An 18,902-nucleotide genomic window follows, 5' to 3' on the forward strand; every position below is an offset into this window, starting at 1 on the left:
TACTCTCTTTTAGCTCTTTTAAAACACAAATTATTATAATCATTCCATCATGTAAGAAAGGGGCTGTAAGGGGAAAATAGGTAAGAGTATGATTGTCACTACTTTCCTTTGTGCCACATGCTTTGGTTCTTTGGGATTAATCATCAATTCCAGTCTTGGGGCAAAAGCCAATGTTCATGGATTTGGCCTCCTGAACAAACGCATCCATTTCTCAGAGCTCCTGCACAATTCCCTATCGCTCCTTCCTTACTCATCCCGCGTCACAAGAACAAGCCATTCCCAAAGTTTCTACTAAACATCATGCTGAACCACCTCAATGATACTTAAATTTATAATCCTAAAGAGATTAGCAGCTCCCAACTAAAGAAGGGGAGCTACTCTCATAATATTCTTCCTGAGCACATATTCCTTATTTCTCTCATTGAGAAGTATCTTTCTTGATTTTAAAATAGCAATATTTATATATATACATAAAATAAGAGACTATTGGCAAACAGCAAACACATAATCAGCACGATACTGAGGTGTGCTATCCATCTTCCTCTACAACAACAGGAACCAAAAAGGTCCTCCAAATAAAGGTTAATTCCCGCTATAGAAAAAGTGACTTTACTAGACATGCTACAATATAAGGCACTGAAATAACAAATTCACGTTTTGATTCAATACAGCTAAAATATTCTACACATTTATTTATTTTATGAAACCTTTTCCATCAGTATAGACAAATATTGTTTAAATTAATATGTAAAGCAAAAGCATACAAATAAACAAAAAAACTAAGAGAAAATAAAGATGGTTTTGGAAAAGGGAGGAATGGACAAGTCACAGCAAATAAACATCATGCAAATAAGTTGTTTTCACCACTGCAATGACCCAAGATCAATTCACTTACTAGCCATCTTTCCTTTTTTCTTACAAAAATCTGATGTAAAATGACATGGAAAATCAATACAAGTTTAAGTAACAGCTAGCTATCATGAACCTGTACATACAGTATGTGTTGATGTATTATTTTAGATTTCATAGCTGTATTTTGTTTAGTACTGTGCTAAACCATGCTAAGTAACAGATTTTAGCAAATGTGAAGAACAATGTGAAGAAAAAATGCCTACTCTTTTAACTTACATTATGAAAAATGTGTTCATTGAGAAATGCTGAAGGATAAAATCACAAATCCTGGGGAATATGTAGGCATAGAGAATTAACACCAAAATATGTTTCTATAGATCTACCACATAAAGATTTTAGTCCTTTTAGTACTCAGTTGAAAGGTTTAGGGCCTCATTCTGCAAAGTACTGTGTGTTCCAATCTCCCAGTCAAGAAGTGTGCCAGACACCCAGCATCACCTTTACTATCTATCACTTATCCATGTTTTATATATTTCAGAGCTGGAAGGCAGTCTGCAGTACCTTGGTTTTAAACAACACAATATCATAGTAAGAGTATCAGTAATTTATAGTAGCCTTAAGTTTGCATGACCAGCGAAACCAAAAGATCAGTTTTCACAGGATTTTTGTCAACGTATTAAGGGGACACTGTCAAGCAGATGAGATAAAAACTAACATGTTTTTATCTATTCTTAAAGAGTGAGTAATGGAGTTTTTATTTGACAATTAGAGCATCTTTGAAATAATTTTTAAAATGCACAAAATTAATAAATAAAACTGTCCATTCTGCCAGACTAGACTAAGAAACCCACCAATGACACAGACATAGAGGAAATGAATCAGTCTTTCCCCATGGACCCTAAAGCAAAATGTTAAGTTGGGTTTCAGGTTGTTCCTACTATTATTAAATGTTAATATGAGTTAAAGCAATTCACTGTTGTTTTAAGCATGTATCTAGTTTAAAATTTAGATTACTAAAAGACATTCACATTCTTCTTAAGACTGATAGCTTATTTGCAATTATTAATGAACTATGTAATATATATTACCAATAGGTGTTTTGTTAAAGAGTATCTGACAATTTAAAAAGTTACAATATTCAAAGAATAACAGGAACAACCTTAAAGATATTTAACTCCCTTCCCTTCCTGCTAATTAATCTCTGCCAAAAGTCTGATTAATAACATGGCCTTTTAACCTTGTCCTGCTAATTAAAAAGTTTAAGGTGTTCTGCATCTATGGGGGAACGAAATTCAGGAAATGAGGACCTTTCACTGACAGTGTCTGCCCTTCAAACTCTCAGGGTTCAGATCCAGGGATCTCTCATGGTAAAAGGATCCAATCAATAGAAAGTATGTTGCAACAGAGTTAAAACTCAAATTGTATGAAGTCTTACAGACCAGTATTAAGACATTGCATTTGATAATGAGTAGGAAGTCCGTAACACAAATGGAGCACTGTGATTTATACACTCATGATCAGACCACTATATTTTGCATTAGCTGCTATTTCTGACTACAGTCACAAGTGCATACAAGGATTCCCAATCTTCTTTCAAAGAGCAGATGATAAAATGCAGCAAAGTCTTCTGAAACTTCAGTGTGAAACAAGGATATAGAACAGGAAATACAAATCAGGAAACACAATCAGCATACTCATGACACTGTGGTCCACATATCTCAGCTATCTCCTCTGGGGCCTCATATTGTGTTATTTTTAATGTGAAATCCTTAGCATTTAAATAAGATAGGTGGCACAAAAATACAAATAAATTCATTAGAAATGTACAATGGACTGGACTGTGCAGAGCAAGACTACAGGAGAGTGGGTAAGCATTCACCCAGATCTCCACACCTCACATCTCAACACCAGACCTCCAATGATGTATAATTTGTTTACTTCTGCAGGCAAATACAAACTAGCTTTAAATCAAGTAGCTCAGGCTCCACAGTTGAGCTCATGACTAAATGCAAGCTGAATAAATAGTTCTGAAAAGCTGGAAAGTAGTTATACATCTACTCCATGCTGAGCTCTGGGCAGCCATGACTATGTTGCTCTAAGTATCAGAGCTAGCTTGTTTAAAGCAAGAATAAGATTGCCCACACAGCCTACAGTCATCCAGTTCGCTACTTAACACCAAGAAAGGGCACAGTTCACAGCCAATTACAGATGCAGATATCCTGATTACTTTAAAAGAAGGGCAATGGAAAATGAGAAATACCAACCTTAGATGGTGAGATCAGTTAAACTGCAAATGGCAAGACTGGCTTTTTTTCAAATTCCATATATAATGAGTGACCACACTTTACTTACTTACATATATATAAACCCAGAATAAATATTGATTTCCTTGTACTGAAAACACAATTTGGTTTCATTTTTCATTATTAACTTTTGCACTGTCATAAATGGGGTATGAGAACGGAACAAAAAGACTGCATTAACTGTCACAGTCTGATTCTCATCTTTTTTTTCAATTAGTAATTACAGCTATCAGTTTCTCTTGCAAATCTACTTTTGAAAATGTGTCTGCGTTATTCATTTTGACAGTGTCCCTTTAAGGCAAGGAATCAACTGCTTACTGTGGGGCCCTCTACCAAATAGTGTGTATGTATAATGGAAAACATAAAAATCTAAAAAGGCTATTGAATATGCAAAGTATTCATGTGTATGTTTGTAGTACTTGGCTATATTTTATAAAGTAAACAAATAATTTTGCATTTTAGAATAGGAAATATAACATACAGGTCTTTACTGGAGATTAACTTAGTGTAAAGTTATGAATGTCGTATTATGAATAGGAGAAGTGGTAATACTTGTAACAGGAAATGATTTATCTGATTTACAAAGGGACATTTCATTACCTCAAAATATTCCAGATCTCATCAACCACCTTGTAATATTTTTTCTGGTATCTGCATTTCATTTCCTAGAGTTACATATATACATATTATCAGATTAACATTTCTATTATGATTTCACTGATAGATAAATGTGGGAAACGCAGGTTCTTTTTGTTCTTTGAATAATACATAGCTAGTGTGAAACTTACGTTATACTTAATTCCTGTGGTGATGACCTAATTAAATCATATCTAAAACTTACCTTGGGTTTGAATGCAATCAGTTTCAAAACCATTTCAACAGTGAACACTCCTGTGAAAACCATATTCATAATGTCCATTGCATCATTAAAGAGCTTAGACTGTCCATAGTGCTGTGAATGAAAAATACAATACTTTTAAAAGTAAAGGCTTTAAAATATTAAGTGAAAGTAAGGCAGTCTAAGACAAAGTTGGTAAAAATGCAGCACAGGAAAACATTTTCTAGTAGTATTTATGATGCACACATATATACATACAAGACTAGTTGAATATCTCTGGTCAAGAATGGAATTGTTTAAATCTGTTTAGGCACTAAGTGGAACAAAACTGTCATTCCTGTACATCCTAAGGGAATCTCCAGAGAGACGGTTTTGAGAAGAAAACTGTTCCCTCAAAAAAGGAGTATTAGGTAGCAGCAATTTTGCAAGTTTTATATGCTAGGTTTTAAAATTACATAACCTTGTGTCACACCTGCTTAGAAAGCCTGCAGTATGTTAGTCACAGAATAACATATATTGTGTAGGAGTGATATTTTTAAGAGGATACAGGGCATGCAAATTTACTGAATAAAGTAGAATGGTTTTCTAAACTGAATTTGAACCATTCTTTTTCTTATCAAATTCTGAAGTACTAGGGAAAAGAAAGAGACAACTTGGAAAAGTAGATAAGAGAAGTAGCTAGCAAAGAACTGCATACATAATGTAGAAAAATTAGAATAATAAAAAAATATATACACGCAAAAAACCCCACACATGCAAAAATACACACAGGTATATATAGATATACAGCTAATATAGGAAAACATGTTTGCGTGAGTTTTGCATTATCACACAAAACTAGAGTTGCTCCATATATTAACTTTTTAAATTTCTGAGGAAGATATAGACACAGAGGATAGAAATATCACAGAATGGTTTGGGTTGGAAAGGACCTTTAAAGATCATCCAGTCCAATCCAACCAAATATGGAGTAGCACATATACAAAATGAACACAGAACAAGTACAGAAACTACACTGCTTAAAGGCACTGCATAGAAGAATATAGTAGATAAAAGAATCTAAGGGGTTGAGAGAAACGTTTGCTAACAAAATTAGACTTTATATTCTCTTCAGATTTTCTTGCACACAGATTATCTTTGGAACACACATATAATATAAATTAAATTACACTGCAGGTACAAAATAAAGCTCAAAGAGCTTGATTAGTTTAGGAAGACCTTTGTCAACATCAAGCTGTTTTAAACAATTTTACTTCAGAGCACTGATGAACAGATTAGAACATGTCACAGAAGAGTACTATGATTAGAGGTGGGTTTTTTTTAATTTAACTTCATTAAAAAATACAGGTTGCCATAAATGAAAGGCGTTATATCACCCATTCCTTCCCTGCAATTTATGCCAACAGCTTCAAAAGAGCTTCTGGTTTTCCTACCTGCATAGCCAAGCAAAGTGTGTTCAGCATGATGAGGACAAACATGATGTATTCAAATCCAGTAGAATTCACCACATACCAGAACTTGTACTGGTACGGATTTTTTGGAATATATCTACGAAGAGGCCGTGCCTTCAAGGCATATTCTACACACTGACGCTGTAAAAGCAAATACATCAAAAATTGTCAGACTATACCTAACAGTTAATCAACTGATAATATAATTAATAAGTGCAAATTGTTAAATATCACTCTTAAAAACACAGTCTATCTACTTGATATAAGGGCTTTTTATTATTAAGTGTTAATAAAATAAACAAGTAGCTTACCAATCCTGACTTGGTTATTTACAACTGTACCTAATCGTATACACTACTCAGCCACATACAAAGAATCAAATAATGCTCATGGAAATTCTGAAGTGTTTCACCTTTATACAGTGTATTAGTATATAGTAGTATACTGCAGACTATAGGTATGTATACGTATAGTATATAGCATGACTATTAACAGCATGACTATTAATTCATCTATAAGTCTTGCCTTGTCTTTACTAAGTTTTCAACCACCAATGTAACTGCATAGCATAAAACCCAGAGTCAGAAAAATAAATACTGAGAAAGAGTTATTCCTAATAGTTCAGTTAAATTGCCCTGCAAAATCACGTCACATATGTAGGAACATCATGAATTCATCTCCTACTCTATTAGTGCCTGAAATCTTCATGTAGGCTGGGCCTTCCACTTGTCTTTTGAAGAATGCTTATAAAAGCTGACTGATGGGGCACAAAATGCAGAATGAATGCTGGCTAAAGTTTCATGCTTAACTTTGTTTAAATGAAGTGTGTTACAGTTGGACAAGAGTACCTGAAAAATCATGACTGGTGACTGATGAATTTCTCAGTCAAAGGATTAAACAGTAAAAAGGGACAGATTTTTTTTTTTATTTGAATCTGAATATCCCCTGTGAATGTCTAAATAAATGGGGGGGGGGGGGGGGGGGGGGGAGTAGAACATTTTGAACACTTTCAGACTATTCAGAACACAAAATTTATTTTCCTGTTCTTATTGTAAAACCTACCTCTGCCTGTGGATAAGCTGGCAAGTGCTGTATTCTTCTTAATGTGACACCAACAAGTGAGACACTAAGAAGCTAACAAGCTTAATGTAACACCTTTCACAACAAAAAGACTGATATGTCAGGCTTACAGAAAGAGGAGCGTAAAATGACCTGAATACCAGTTGATAGTATGTACTAATTCCATTTTTTTACCAAGATGTGTTTGGTGCCCTCTTCTGACCCAAAGCAGAAAAGCAGCTCTTCGTGCATAAATAAGAATACTTTCAAAAGTTAAGAGTTCATTATTTATTTTAACCTGATTTTTGTCCAGCTCACAGTTCTTATACTCTTGTTCTCCCTGTTCTTGGAATGTAACAATCACAAAACCAACAAATATGTTCATCATAAAGAATGCAATAATGATGATATAGATGATGAAAAAAATGGAGATCTCCACTCTATAGTTGTATACAGGTCCTACATTCTCGCCGTTTGAATCAATGGCTTTGTATAGCAGCCTGAAAAACAAACAAAATTTTATCTTTATTAGCATTAAAATGTCAAAAGAGAGTAAAATATGCAGACTCAGAGGACACATTTCAGAAATGGTCTGCTGTTTACTGTTTTTTCTAGTTACTGACAGGGCTTACAAGCATATTGAAACCAGAAGAATCACACCACACAATGTTATATGCTTTTTTCCAAAAGAATCAAGGTAATGACCAGATGGTTGTATTCCCCCCCCCCCCCCCCCCCCCCTCCCCCCCAAGACTTTTCTCATTTAGGGAAATAGTTAGTGGCGGTTTACTCTTCCTGGCCCTCTCTATGCAGTGTACCATTGCCTGATTTTGTAGTAAAAGGTTTACGCAAAGGTCTAAAATTTTCATATTAGTATTAAAGGGCATCAATGGATAAACATCTAAAAGGATTACTTCCATTAGAGCTAAAGAATAGCTCATTATAGCAAAAGTAGCTGAAAGATTAGGAATCAAACAATGTAAAAAACATTTGCCCTTTATAGATACAGGTGAATGAAGAAATACAGGAAAAGTGCACAGATTCAGAAGGATAGTAGTTTTTTTCCTTCCTCCATTAATAAGTTTTTATACCATCACTTAGACTGCTTTGTTGCCCAAAAATGCCTGGTAAATGATAAAGAACTGTTCTGGAAAATGTAACTGTGTTAACAATGCTGTGAAAACATGGAGAATTCACTCACGCTGGCCAGCCTTCAAAAGTGGATACTGTAAAAAGGGCCATCATAGCGGACAGAACGTTATCAAAGTTGAAATCACTATTTTGCCAGACCCTCTCTTTGACCATTGGATTATCAACATCTCCATCTTTATAAACGATGTATATCCCTCTGTGGGAAAGAAACAAACTGTCATTAGTGAAATATTTAATTAGCCTCAGAGTTACTCAATGCTCTATTAAAAACAGTTTCTTTTACTCTCTCCCTAAGCTTGTTTTATTTCCTTGCTAGCCTGTGTTTTCTGGTAGATTTAAAATGGTAATTCGAATTTACACAAACCTAAATGGCCTGACACATGCCTGCTCATATCTGTACAGGTTAAATTATTCAAAATACAATGTGTCATTCTTAGATCAAAGATGTTCTCACCGGCATTCCTCAGGATTCTGTTTTGCCTCATCCGTGCACCTGTAGAATTTTCCCTACATATAAAACAAAAAGCCATGACACAGGGCAGAATATGCAAAATAAACACATTTATACTATGATTGGTTCAGAATGGGACCAACCAAGTTCCAGCAGCAAGCCACCAAGAATTCAGCTCAGCTTTGCTTTCCTTGATGCAGTGTAAATTTTGAGTGTGTCTACTTACCTTGAAGAGCTGCACTCCAATACAAGCAAACATGAACTGCAGCAGCGTGGTAACAATCATAATATTACCAATAGTTCTAATAGCCACAAAGACACATTGAACAACATGCTGGAAAGAAAGAAAAAATATATATTTTAATACAACTTGTTACTTAGTACCACAGAATACATACCATAAAAGTCTATTTTATCACATTCAGATTATTTTTTAAAACTACTACCTCTGTGTTGTCAGTATTATACCTACTACCATAATTAAACTTGTTTCCTAAATTTGTCTGTAAGTCTGTTGACATAGACCCATCAACATCAACTGACTAAAAATTACATAAGCATTATGGAAAAACGATTAAAATATTGCTCTGGCATGTTGGTTCACAGCAAGTATTACGGTCAAAATCTGCTCTCCATGGCATTGGTGTTCCTCTACATATAAAGTGCTGTAACTGTGGGCAGAACGTGGCCTAATATGTTTAAGAATCAGGAACTGATTTATGTCCTTGCCCTGTGAACTTCTCCAGGCAACTTTTCTTGCGCAAGAATTTTTAACCTGAGGCAGGACTGAAGAATCAGGCCAACAGAAATATAACTTAAAAAATAAAAATAAACACCTTAAGTCCTTTTGCTCTGTTTATTGCCCTTAGAGGCCTCAAGACTCTTAAAACTCTGAGGATCTTCACAACTGAGATAGCACTTGATCTAGGGGGGGAAAAAAAAGTTATTCTGTTACTTTTAAGGTAACTGATTCTATTACTAAGAATAACAATGTTCTTGCAACTTCCTTATACATGAAATTTCAAAAAAGTCTCAAAATATATATACAAGATTTTTTTAAGTATTTCTAATATTAATAAAGGATCAATAAAGAAAATAGTATAAGTCTCATAAATACCATAAGAATTATTTTGATTTCTGGAGCAACGTGGGAATTAATAGCTCAGAAGCTTGTCTGATACTGTAATGCAGTTAAGTTTGGTCAGGAGCAAAATAGTCCCCAAAGTATTTTTCAGTGGTGACAAGCTCTTTCAAAGACACTGTGTAAGTCCTGTAAATCAATGAATACCTTAATTTCCAACCAGGTGGAGATGAAAAGATCTCAAATGACTCACATTCTCTTTGTTCAAGTAGCTAGGACTGCATTTTGAGGAAGTAATAGCAGACAGCCTTTTAAAGAATATATTGTGAAACAGAAAGCTTGTGTAACAGGTATTCTAGTACAAGCAGAACACAAAGTGGGAAGCAGTTGACTGACACCCAGTCCTTGCTCTTTTCTAAGTTACTAAGGGTTTCACAGATCATTTTAAGTGAGGCACAACTGCTCAGTGAATCAATAAGCATCTTCCAACTCTTTTATTATGTTTAGCCTGATCCAAAGCAAAAAAAAATCTCTTCACTAGCACTTACAGTCCTGATGAAGGTACAACTTCTCTCCCCTTCAAATACTGTCAAGTTACATATCCCAGTAGGTCATGCTGAAAGAGCAAGCTCGTAGAACTAGATTGTAGATGTGGCAATAGCACAAAAGAAGGTATATAAACCTCCTGAAGCTCCAGGAATTACTTCCTATACAATACAGTGTCATGGTGCTCTTGTTCTCTTGGTAATAGCAGGAAGTAGTAATTTGTTTCCAACCCGTATTAGTAATGAGTTACAACAGTCTCCATACAAAGCACTACCTCTTGCCAGTCCCAACCCTGAATATTGTGACTGCACACCCACAAACAATGGGGGAACAAAAGGAGCTGAAACACTGATTTCAGTATAAAACCCCAAAGCAAAAATAAATCATTCACATTATAAGTATACTATAAGTACTTACTGAATACCAAATGATACCAAAGAAACACCCACAACCAGCAAATCCAGCAAATTAAAATAATTCCTGCAGAAGGACCCTTTATGAAGAAATGCTCCAAAAGCTGTCATCTAAAAATAGAATTGTTACACATTTAGTATATATTCCCATTTATTCAAATCCACATTTAGGCTGTTTACAAGACACTTGCCTAGAGTGTGAATGCATACAATATTATCTCACTTTCCAAAAGCAATTGAGATACAAAACAATCTCAGTATGTATATTAAATCTTTCATTTAATCATAAAAATTCTGCTCAAGCAACACCAGAAAATGTGTTAATTGTTTCTGATGTCAACAAATGTTATATTTTGTGTAAGAACTGATTAGGCTAAGGTGATTACACTGAGGTGAATTGATTTGGCCTTTGTTAGAAAAATGACTACAAGAACCATAAAATTTCCATGCTTACTAAACTGTAAGGTCCAGATTCTGACTCCTAATCATTCATACTGTCTTGAGAATTGAAGGAGCTGAAAATGTATTGCAAAAACCTGAGAGTCAAATCCGGTACAGAACCAGCACAAGGCTGTCATAACACAGCATTACACTGCTATTTGCCTTTGGCTCACAGGAGACATGTTAAGATCATGAGTGGGTATCTTGGAATAACCTAGAACAACCCATAGATTGTTTTGTATTATGTGTGGACACACGTGCCCAAGTTTTGCTGGTCCGTGGGGAATATGAAACATTGCTCTCCCTATTGGACTTTCTCTTCATTTTTTGCTTTCTGTGCCTAGATTAAGATGAAAGAAGCACACAAAGGGTATCATGTGAAGGAACCCGCATGCATCATTTGCAGGTTTCCTTAAGAGCCAGTGATAGAGGCTCCATTAATTATGGCTGCAGACAGAATCTGGGCAGACGTTCTCAGGTATTGTAAAGCTGAATTTGGCTCCTAAATCTATGGATTAGACCCTTACCATAACTGCTAGTAAGTACCAGTTAAAAAATGCATAGAGGAATCCAGTTAAGCCATTAGAAGCACAGAATCTGTGCTTGAGTAGAATTTTGCACGGGTTATTCCATAGTTATGGATTAAGACTGAAATGCTGAAACTAAAAACTTGAGATTAAAATAAGGATACCTATGAAAAAATACCTAGTAGTCAGTTCAGGCACATGGATTCTAATTTCTTCAGCCTTAAGGTCCTCTTAACATGACTTGAGTACTCTCAGCTACTCATTGTTTTCCACAGGTAAGAAAACTCAATGCCAGCCAGAGAACATCTGACATTGACCGTGCATTTTAAACCCATTACTTTCTATTCTGTTCTGTTCCTCAAGATGGAGCAAAAAGGTTTTATTAGCTTTCCTCTTGCAGCAGACTATTAAATCTTTCAAGACTGTTCCACAATGTAGAACAGAGCTACCATCAATGGGCATCTCAGTCTACTGTGTCACTACTTGTGTGCACAAACTTCCAGGCTTTTTGCATGAAAAACCATCAGCATCAGTGAAAGCTATATATCTGCAAAGGAATGCAAACTACAAAAGATGCATTTTTCTTGGAAGCCCTTCTCTCCTTATTCTCATGTTAAATTGGCTTTTGTTGTAATCAAAATACTAAATGTCCTTCAAAACTAGAAGCATAAAAATCCTAAAGCTTTAACCTGTGCCATGACATGAGAGAGGTAATATAACTGTATTATACAATTTCCAATAAATTCCTAGCTCTTTTCACTTACAGCTGTACAGAGTATGGCTAAACTCATTAAAATCAGTGGGAGTTGAACACTAAAATAACCTTGAATATCAAACCTACATCTATCTACAAATACTCATTTACACTGTAGTATGTTATCAGTTAGCAGCACACGAAGTTTCATGTAAAGACTCCCACAAAAGTAAAGACATATTGACCTAAAAATACAGGTGAAGTACATATCTCCCCATCTTTATATGGAGGCTCATATTTCAATCACTACAAAACCCAGTGGAAGCATTTCACTAAAACTTTCTAGAGCAAATCATTCTATCCTTCACACTGATCAAGTCCAAAGCAAAGCCTAGAGCTTTGAGGTGGTGGGTGCTGTCACACAGTCTTCAGTGGAGCAGATGCTGCAGGACACTCACTGAGCTGAGCGCCTGGGGCACCACCAGTGCTGCTCTTTTCCTCCTGCCTGTAATTCCACACCAGTGGGGAATGGTTTAAATGGTGTGGGATTAGCACAGCTGGGGCAAGGTTAAAAGCACAAGGTCCTAACCTGACCTTTGCTCTGATGTTTTCACATTTCCCAAGTACTGCAAACAGGATGGTAAACTGGATTTCAGCACCACATAGGGATTACATAAGAGAATTCTTAAATGCTTTAAACTGATGTTGCGGCTTTTCTTTTATTCATATCCTCATGCATATACTCGACATCATATAATGTAGAAATCCTCATGTCTGCAAAGCAGTCAATAAGATAGAGCACAGGGAGACTCTCCACATGCTGAGAATTATTCTGGTTTAATGCTTGTTTTTTGGACATTTACGAGTTTCTTCACTGCAGCTGGTAATATTGCCTCTGGTTAATTTAATTTCAGTTTCATATACTTTTTGCCTGGAAATTCTGGAATGCTAGTGTTACTGCAGGTCTAATCTTGAATTTAATCCTTGCAGAACACACGCAGCTTCTGCACGACTTAGATACTGCACAAAGCACAGCGCAAAACCCAGCACGGAAGACATGGAGGACTCCAGCCATAAGCAAGCAAAGCCAGTGTCTGAGACATGTTAGTAAAGCATGCATGTGTGTCATGTTCTGGTTGTCCATTACATTTTTTATGGTACAACTTATTTTCCTCTGTAGATAAATATGAGTGCACTGCAGCACAGAGCTTCCTGCAGAAAGTGGACTCAGGAGCATCAACATTTTTGGCTATGATGTGGCTTCTTGTTTCTTTGTAATACTTTACAATGCCAGATTTCAGCAGCCCAAGCTCTAGAGCTTCCTCCTTCCCTTGGATAACTCGAGTCGCTCGGTGTCAAAATCTTTTGCAATTAGTAGGAATGTTGCTTTTCTTAACAAACCCAGTTATGCCTCTCTGTGCCATGCTTTATAACTCTTCTGTCTCCTAGAGAAACACAATTGAACTGCAGGAGCTATACAACCTGCTGCTCAGAGCATGTGGAAGTTTACCGACTCTCTTCTGCCACAGAAATGGTGGTAATGTATTTTGTATGGCTTCTCAAATTCAGAGTTGGGAACTAGTTTGATCTAATGCTACAGTTCTTTTCAGTGCTTCATTATTTCCTTTAGTTTGGCCTTTCTCTAGCAGTGAAAAAACTGCTTATTTATTTCAGAATGCTACAAATTTTATAAGATTAATCAATTCTATAGAAACCTCCTCACTGCTGAAAATGAGAAACAAGTGGATAAATGTAAGTCTGGGAGAATATTTGCAAGCATAAAAATAGTCTACTACTTACAGTACAGCTTATCTTGTAAACAGCCCAAATATTGCATCAGTTAGTATTAATCAAATCACATTGTGAAGAGTCCACACAGCAATATGAGCAAAAGCTGGGAGAAGAGATTTTGTTAAGCTTAATCTTCAACTGGAAATGCAAAGTTTATGTACAGATTCTTAGTGTACCAGAAATTTTTAAGTGTATAGGTCAGGGTTACTCAACCAAAAACTCATGGTGAATATGCATAGCATGAAACTTTTAAGAATCGTGTGTAAATCTCTGAAAAAATATTTCGCAAATTCCCACCAAAAATTTTAATTTCTTTGTTCAGCATTTTCTTATGTGCGAACCTAATCCTCAGTTATACGGCTTCTTTGCCAGAATAAGCCTCATACATCTAAAATCTGAGTAACCTCAATGGACATTCTTAATAATCAGTACACAAACTATACATTAAAAAGCCAATTTTTGACTCATGCATGGGTAATACATTTAAGCAAGCATATTTATGCCTTTCTGTGTATTTAAATGTATGCCCAAGATAAATGCAAAGTATCTTAGTATATAGATAGACAAATGCAAGATATCTTGCAAGTCCTATTGCAAGAAAATAGTTATCTACTATTTTAGCTCTGTGAATATAGCTCAGCAAAAGAAATGAGAAATTACATGCTCCCTTCTTAAAAGACTGATTATCTCTTTTGGAAATGTCAGACCAAGGAGAAGGAAAAGCTCATGCGCAGTGAATTATTTTTCCCTTTTCTGACAGCTGTAAGTTTAAAAATGGTAAAAAATGAATTATTAAATTGATGTAATGACAAAAAATCAGCTTCTTCATGCACCCAATGGTAAAAAATAACCAATCAAAACTATGAGGAACTGTCAAATAAAAAAATCCTCTGGTTTTAAAAAAGTTTAGCTTTGATCGCTTAGAGAAAAGGTGAAGAACACTTCAAGTGCCTTTTCTTGGCAGGTGACACACAAGGAAAATCCTTTTAAACAAACTTCCTTTAAAAACCTGTTACCTTCAAAATGATCTCAAATGTAAACATACTAGTGAAGACATAATCTGCATACCCTAGGATCTGGAAGGTAAACAAAAAGTTACAAACATTATTGCTAAAGCTGCTTTTGAGCTAACAAGGATCAATTAACAATGCATTACCTTTAACAGGATTTCAACAGTAAAGATGGCTGTGAAAGCATAGTCAAAGTAACCAAGTATCTGCAAGGTATAATATGTGCCACAGTAAGAAATCCATCTATTAATAAATTTTTACAATTTAGACCACATGCACAACACCACCTGAATTAATCTAAGTAGGCAGATGGGGAATTTAGACAAAGTAGTTTAAAATTCCAGCTATTGTGCAACCATTTTTATTTACTCAAAAATTTATCAGATGCCACTGTGCTTAGATATTAGATTTCACCCCTAAAGAGTTAACAGGACCCAATAAGCAACACTTTCTTTCAATTCAGACTTTCCTCTACCAGCTTTCACAGGTACTTTCTTCAGCCTTTAGCAGAGATACAGAATCTTACACAAAGAATAAATACTTATTAATAATGTCTTTTTTTTTTTTTACCAAAGTATCACATCAAAAAATAAAACTTCAATGGATGCTTCTAGATTGCACATCATTCTACATTCTGCTACATTATATTGTTCCTGTATAGACTGGGCTAGAGTGTCACAAAGCAAATTAACTAATAACTAAATTACTTAAAATCATCACTACAACTCTTTTTTCTTGAACTTGGAAGATACAGCAGTGATTTATTTGTAGGAAATTTAAAAGAACCCACAACAGTTGCATAGTGATATGCAAACATCTTAAAAGATTGTGGATGTGATATTGACCTCACTGCTGTCAACAGGAACACTGCCATATTTTTCACTGCAACCAAGATTTCACCCTTTCAAGGTGGCCATATTACTAGCACCTAATTTAGCAACTGACATGCACTGCAATAGGGTACTAGTTTAGTTTCAAGGATCCAGCAGTCCAGCTAGCAAACAGTCGTGCACAGAAACAGGTTGCCTGTGGCTCAGCAGCTAATAAAGTGGCAAGGAGAAATAAAATAAAGAGACAACACACAAAGACAGTATTCCTATTAGATCATATAAAAGGAAATAATTTTTCTGCCCATGTTCAGTTAAAGATTACATCCTTCTGTCCCTTGCTGTGGCTGAAAAAAATAGGCAAACATTAAAGCCATTCAACAAAGAGTAATCAGTAAGGAATTCATTCTAGTAGCTGAAAGAAAATATTTAATGGTGTTCCAGTTTGTAAACTTTCATTCCCTTGCCGAGCTGGCTGGTTGAAGGAACATGATCATTCAAGGTAGTAACAAGAAAAATATGCAGGTCTGGTGCATTTGTGAATACTTACAACAAGAGGGCAGTGCCTTCTTGAAATCACTCACGCATTTCACCTGTCTGTGTCCCAAATAGGAATAATCCTTTCAGTCACCACCACTCTCCAGTTACGTTTTCCTAGCACTCCTCTAGTTACAAAAACAATTATCAGCCCTTCAAACCATTTCTACAATAACAATTTCAGTATTGCCCAGCAGCTCTCTTTTTCTTATCCATTAGTGTGATTTATTCATAAGATTGCACTTGTCCAGTTTTGTAGATGTGGGAAGCACACAGCTCTACTGAATAAATAGTACACGAAGAGTGTCTTCATGCTTTGACCTCTTTTCACCTTCGAAGAAAGGTTTAACTTTTTGGGTTTTACTGATGTTACTGAAAAAATGTTCAGACAATGTCAACAGCCAAAAGAGGACTTTCAGAGGCTGCATCTACGCTAGCAGGAACTAGAGAGGTACAACATCTACTGACCTAGTAGGTCCATCTTTCCTGTAAGAGGTGGAAGAGTTTCTCAAACTCCATGGCAACCTCTACAGATCAATTTATATCTAAGACAGGAGAGGCCTGGAAGTTCTGTCAAAGCATCCCAAAAGTCCCCACAGGATTACCAAGTTGCATCATCTGAGCTATTTCATACCTAATCTAAAGCATGCACAACTTACAATAACATCAGAGGCTTGCTTCACCACTAATACAAGTGCAACAAGTGTAAGACAAACACTAGTGGTCATGAGAGTGGATTTGTTTCATTTCTCTGTCTAACAATTGTGCATTTGAATAACAAGTAAGTCTTCTCCTATATTAAGAACTTAAAATGGGGGATTCAGGAATTTGTTTTAGGAGAACACAGATATTTACTTACCACATAAACTACACTTTTATCGAATAATAGAGACATTTCTGAAATTAATATTCTTACATATAGTTTGTTTCTACAAGTATATCTAAAAAAGGATGCAGAAACACTTCCAAATTTTCAGGTTTGTATATAGGCTGAAATGGCATTTGACTCTGAATCAAGGCAAGAGCTGGGCATGCTCTGATCCCCATCTTACATGTGAGTTTAGAAAAAAGTGAAATTTGTTTAGTTTCTGATTTGGCCAAAAGGAATCCAAGGATCTTCAGGTCTGATGTGGTGGTACTCAAACTCATGTGTGGCCACACCAGCTTCTTTGAAAGAAGAGGTAATATCCTTACAAATGCATGCACTCACTAACAGAGTGATACTCTGAGTTCCCCAAGACCATATAATAGACTCAATGAAGGAGAAGAGACAACAGGTCAGAGTCTATTCCCAACATGTTATAAACAGTGATAATTTTAACTGGCATTTTTAAATCAAACACTGAGAGGCACTAAGAGTGATTCAGGAAATGCATATCAGGTACACCAGCTGAAAATTATGAAAAAATATGAAAATTATAAAGATTATGCTCAGCTTGAACATATTTTATTCTGATATATTAATAGCCAACAAAGGAAAAACATTATCTACATAATAAATTGTTCTAATACCTATGATGTTCCATGAATAAAGTTACTTGTCTTTAAAGCTTTATGGTTTTTAAAGCAAAAAAATATAAATGTGTGACTTGAAAAAGGAAAAGGAAAATTTATTAACTTGAAAATTAAAAACCAGGCACTAGTCCCAAAGGATTGTTATCCTGTGAGGATATATTTATCTTCAGACATAAAAATTAAGGGCTTACATTATTTCGAAAAGAGTGGCTGCGAATTGGATCTTCTGCTGCTAGGGAAACACTGCTCAGCATGATGAAGACAAGGATGAGATTGGTAAAGATGTGGTGATTGATGAGTCTGTGGCATCCGACTCGTATTCTGAAGAAGAGATACAAAAATATACCATGTGTGCAAACAGAATTCAGCAGATGGCTAATATACAACATGTTTTCTATGACCAACAACAATGACAGAACAGAGCAACCATCAGCAGCTAAAAGCGGTGCAAATGCTGTAGTTATAGCTCTGATTTCTAAAAATGTAAATAAATTCAAAATCCCATCCACCTGTAGTGAAGATGCTCTTATCGAAGGAATCGGAGAGGATTTCCCAGCTCCTGTTGGTTTTCAATGGGTTATGAATGCCACTGCAAGTTCCAGCGTTTATACCACTATGTGCATACAGAGGCCAATGTCAAAGGGACCAACGCTAGATAATAAGTCGTTTCAGATCCCCAGTTTGATTTGATTCTTATTAAAGCTGTCAAAAATACTCATATGGTGAGATGTGGCTTAGACTGCAGATCTCATTGTGCTACTTAGAGACTCAAGCCAAATCAGAATCTCCTGTGAAGATTTTCTTATGGAATTAGGACAAGTGAGTGTTGAAGATTACAGAGCTGCTAAGTTTCAGCCACATAACATGAAGTGGAACTGTACATATGCTTAGAGTCACTGAGCCCAAGGTTATTACAAATGCTATTGAGCACCTTGGTAGAGTAGGTCCGGGATTAAATTGGCAAAAAGGCAGGATCAGGTTTGTAACTGACTAAAACTGAAGTTGTCTAAATTCTGCTGAAGAATCAGAAGGTTCCTGGGGAAAATTTGTGCTCCTGTTATTAAGTCAATGATTTGAGTATAGTGTATCTTAGTTAAGTAAGATGGCCATTTTGGCCTGAGAATAAGTAGCATTAGTTGAGGCCAAAAGCAATTTGACATGTTCAACAAATCTTACGTTTTTGCATTCAGCATATGTGTTCTTAAAATTACTCGTTTAAATATCTGTCTTTCCAGTTTGTTTGAAAATTCTGAAGAGTTTTAGACAACCCATGCAATGAACAAGATACAAGCCCAAAACATTGTATCTTGATCATCACACCATCTTCTAAACTTAATTGTGATGATCTCTACCATTGAGAAGACAGCATTCTCCCTTGCCAAATAACTCTTGAGCTCCCTTCTAAGACTGCTCA

At 35.7% G+C, this 18,902-nt stretch overlaps 1 protein-coding gene across 1 annotated transcript in view; it reads right to left on the reverse strand.

The window, feature by feature from the left end:
* CACNA1D (calcium voltage-gated channel subunit alpha1 D) overlaps window positions 1-18,902 on the reverse strand; it is a 192,742-nt gene that overhangs the window by 51,565 nt on the left and 122,275 nt on the right. Inside the window, exons 20-29 of the mRNA XM_075514379.1 lie at window positions 17,680-17,809; window positions 14,756-14,815; window positions 10,151-10,257; window positions 8,943-9,030; window positions 8,333-8,440; window positions 8,110-8,162; window positions 7,705-7,851; window positions 6,802-7,003; window positions 5,427-5,585; window positions 3,997-4,107 (exon numbers count right to left, since the gene is read on the reverse strand). Of these exons, the coding sequence (XP_075370494.1) occupies window positions 3,997-4,107; window positions 5,427-5,585; window positions 6,802-7,003; window positions 7,705-7,851; window positions 8,110-8,162; window positions 8,333-8,440; window positions 8,943-9,030; window positions 10,151-10,257; window positions 14,756-14,815; window positions 17,680-17,809 (1,165 nt within the window). The remainder of the gene's footprint in view (window positions 1-3,996; window positions 4,108-5,426; window positions 5,586-6,801; window positions 7,004-7,704; window positions 7,852-8,109; window positions 8,163-8,332; window positions 8,441-8,942; window positions 9,031-10,150; window positions 10,258-14,755; window positions 14,816-17,679; window positions 17,810-18,902) is intronic.

This window comes from Mycteria americana, chromosome 11 (assembly GCF_035582795.1).
Source record: "Mycteria americana isolate JAX WOST 10 ecotype Jacksonville Zoo and Gardens chromosome 11, USCA_MyAme_1.0, whole genome shotgun sequence".
Taxonomy (NCBI): domain Eukaryota; kingdom Metazoa; phylum Chordata; class Aves; order Ciconiiformes; family Ciconiidae; genus Mycteria; species Mycteria americana.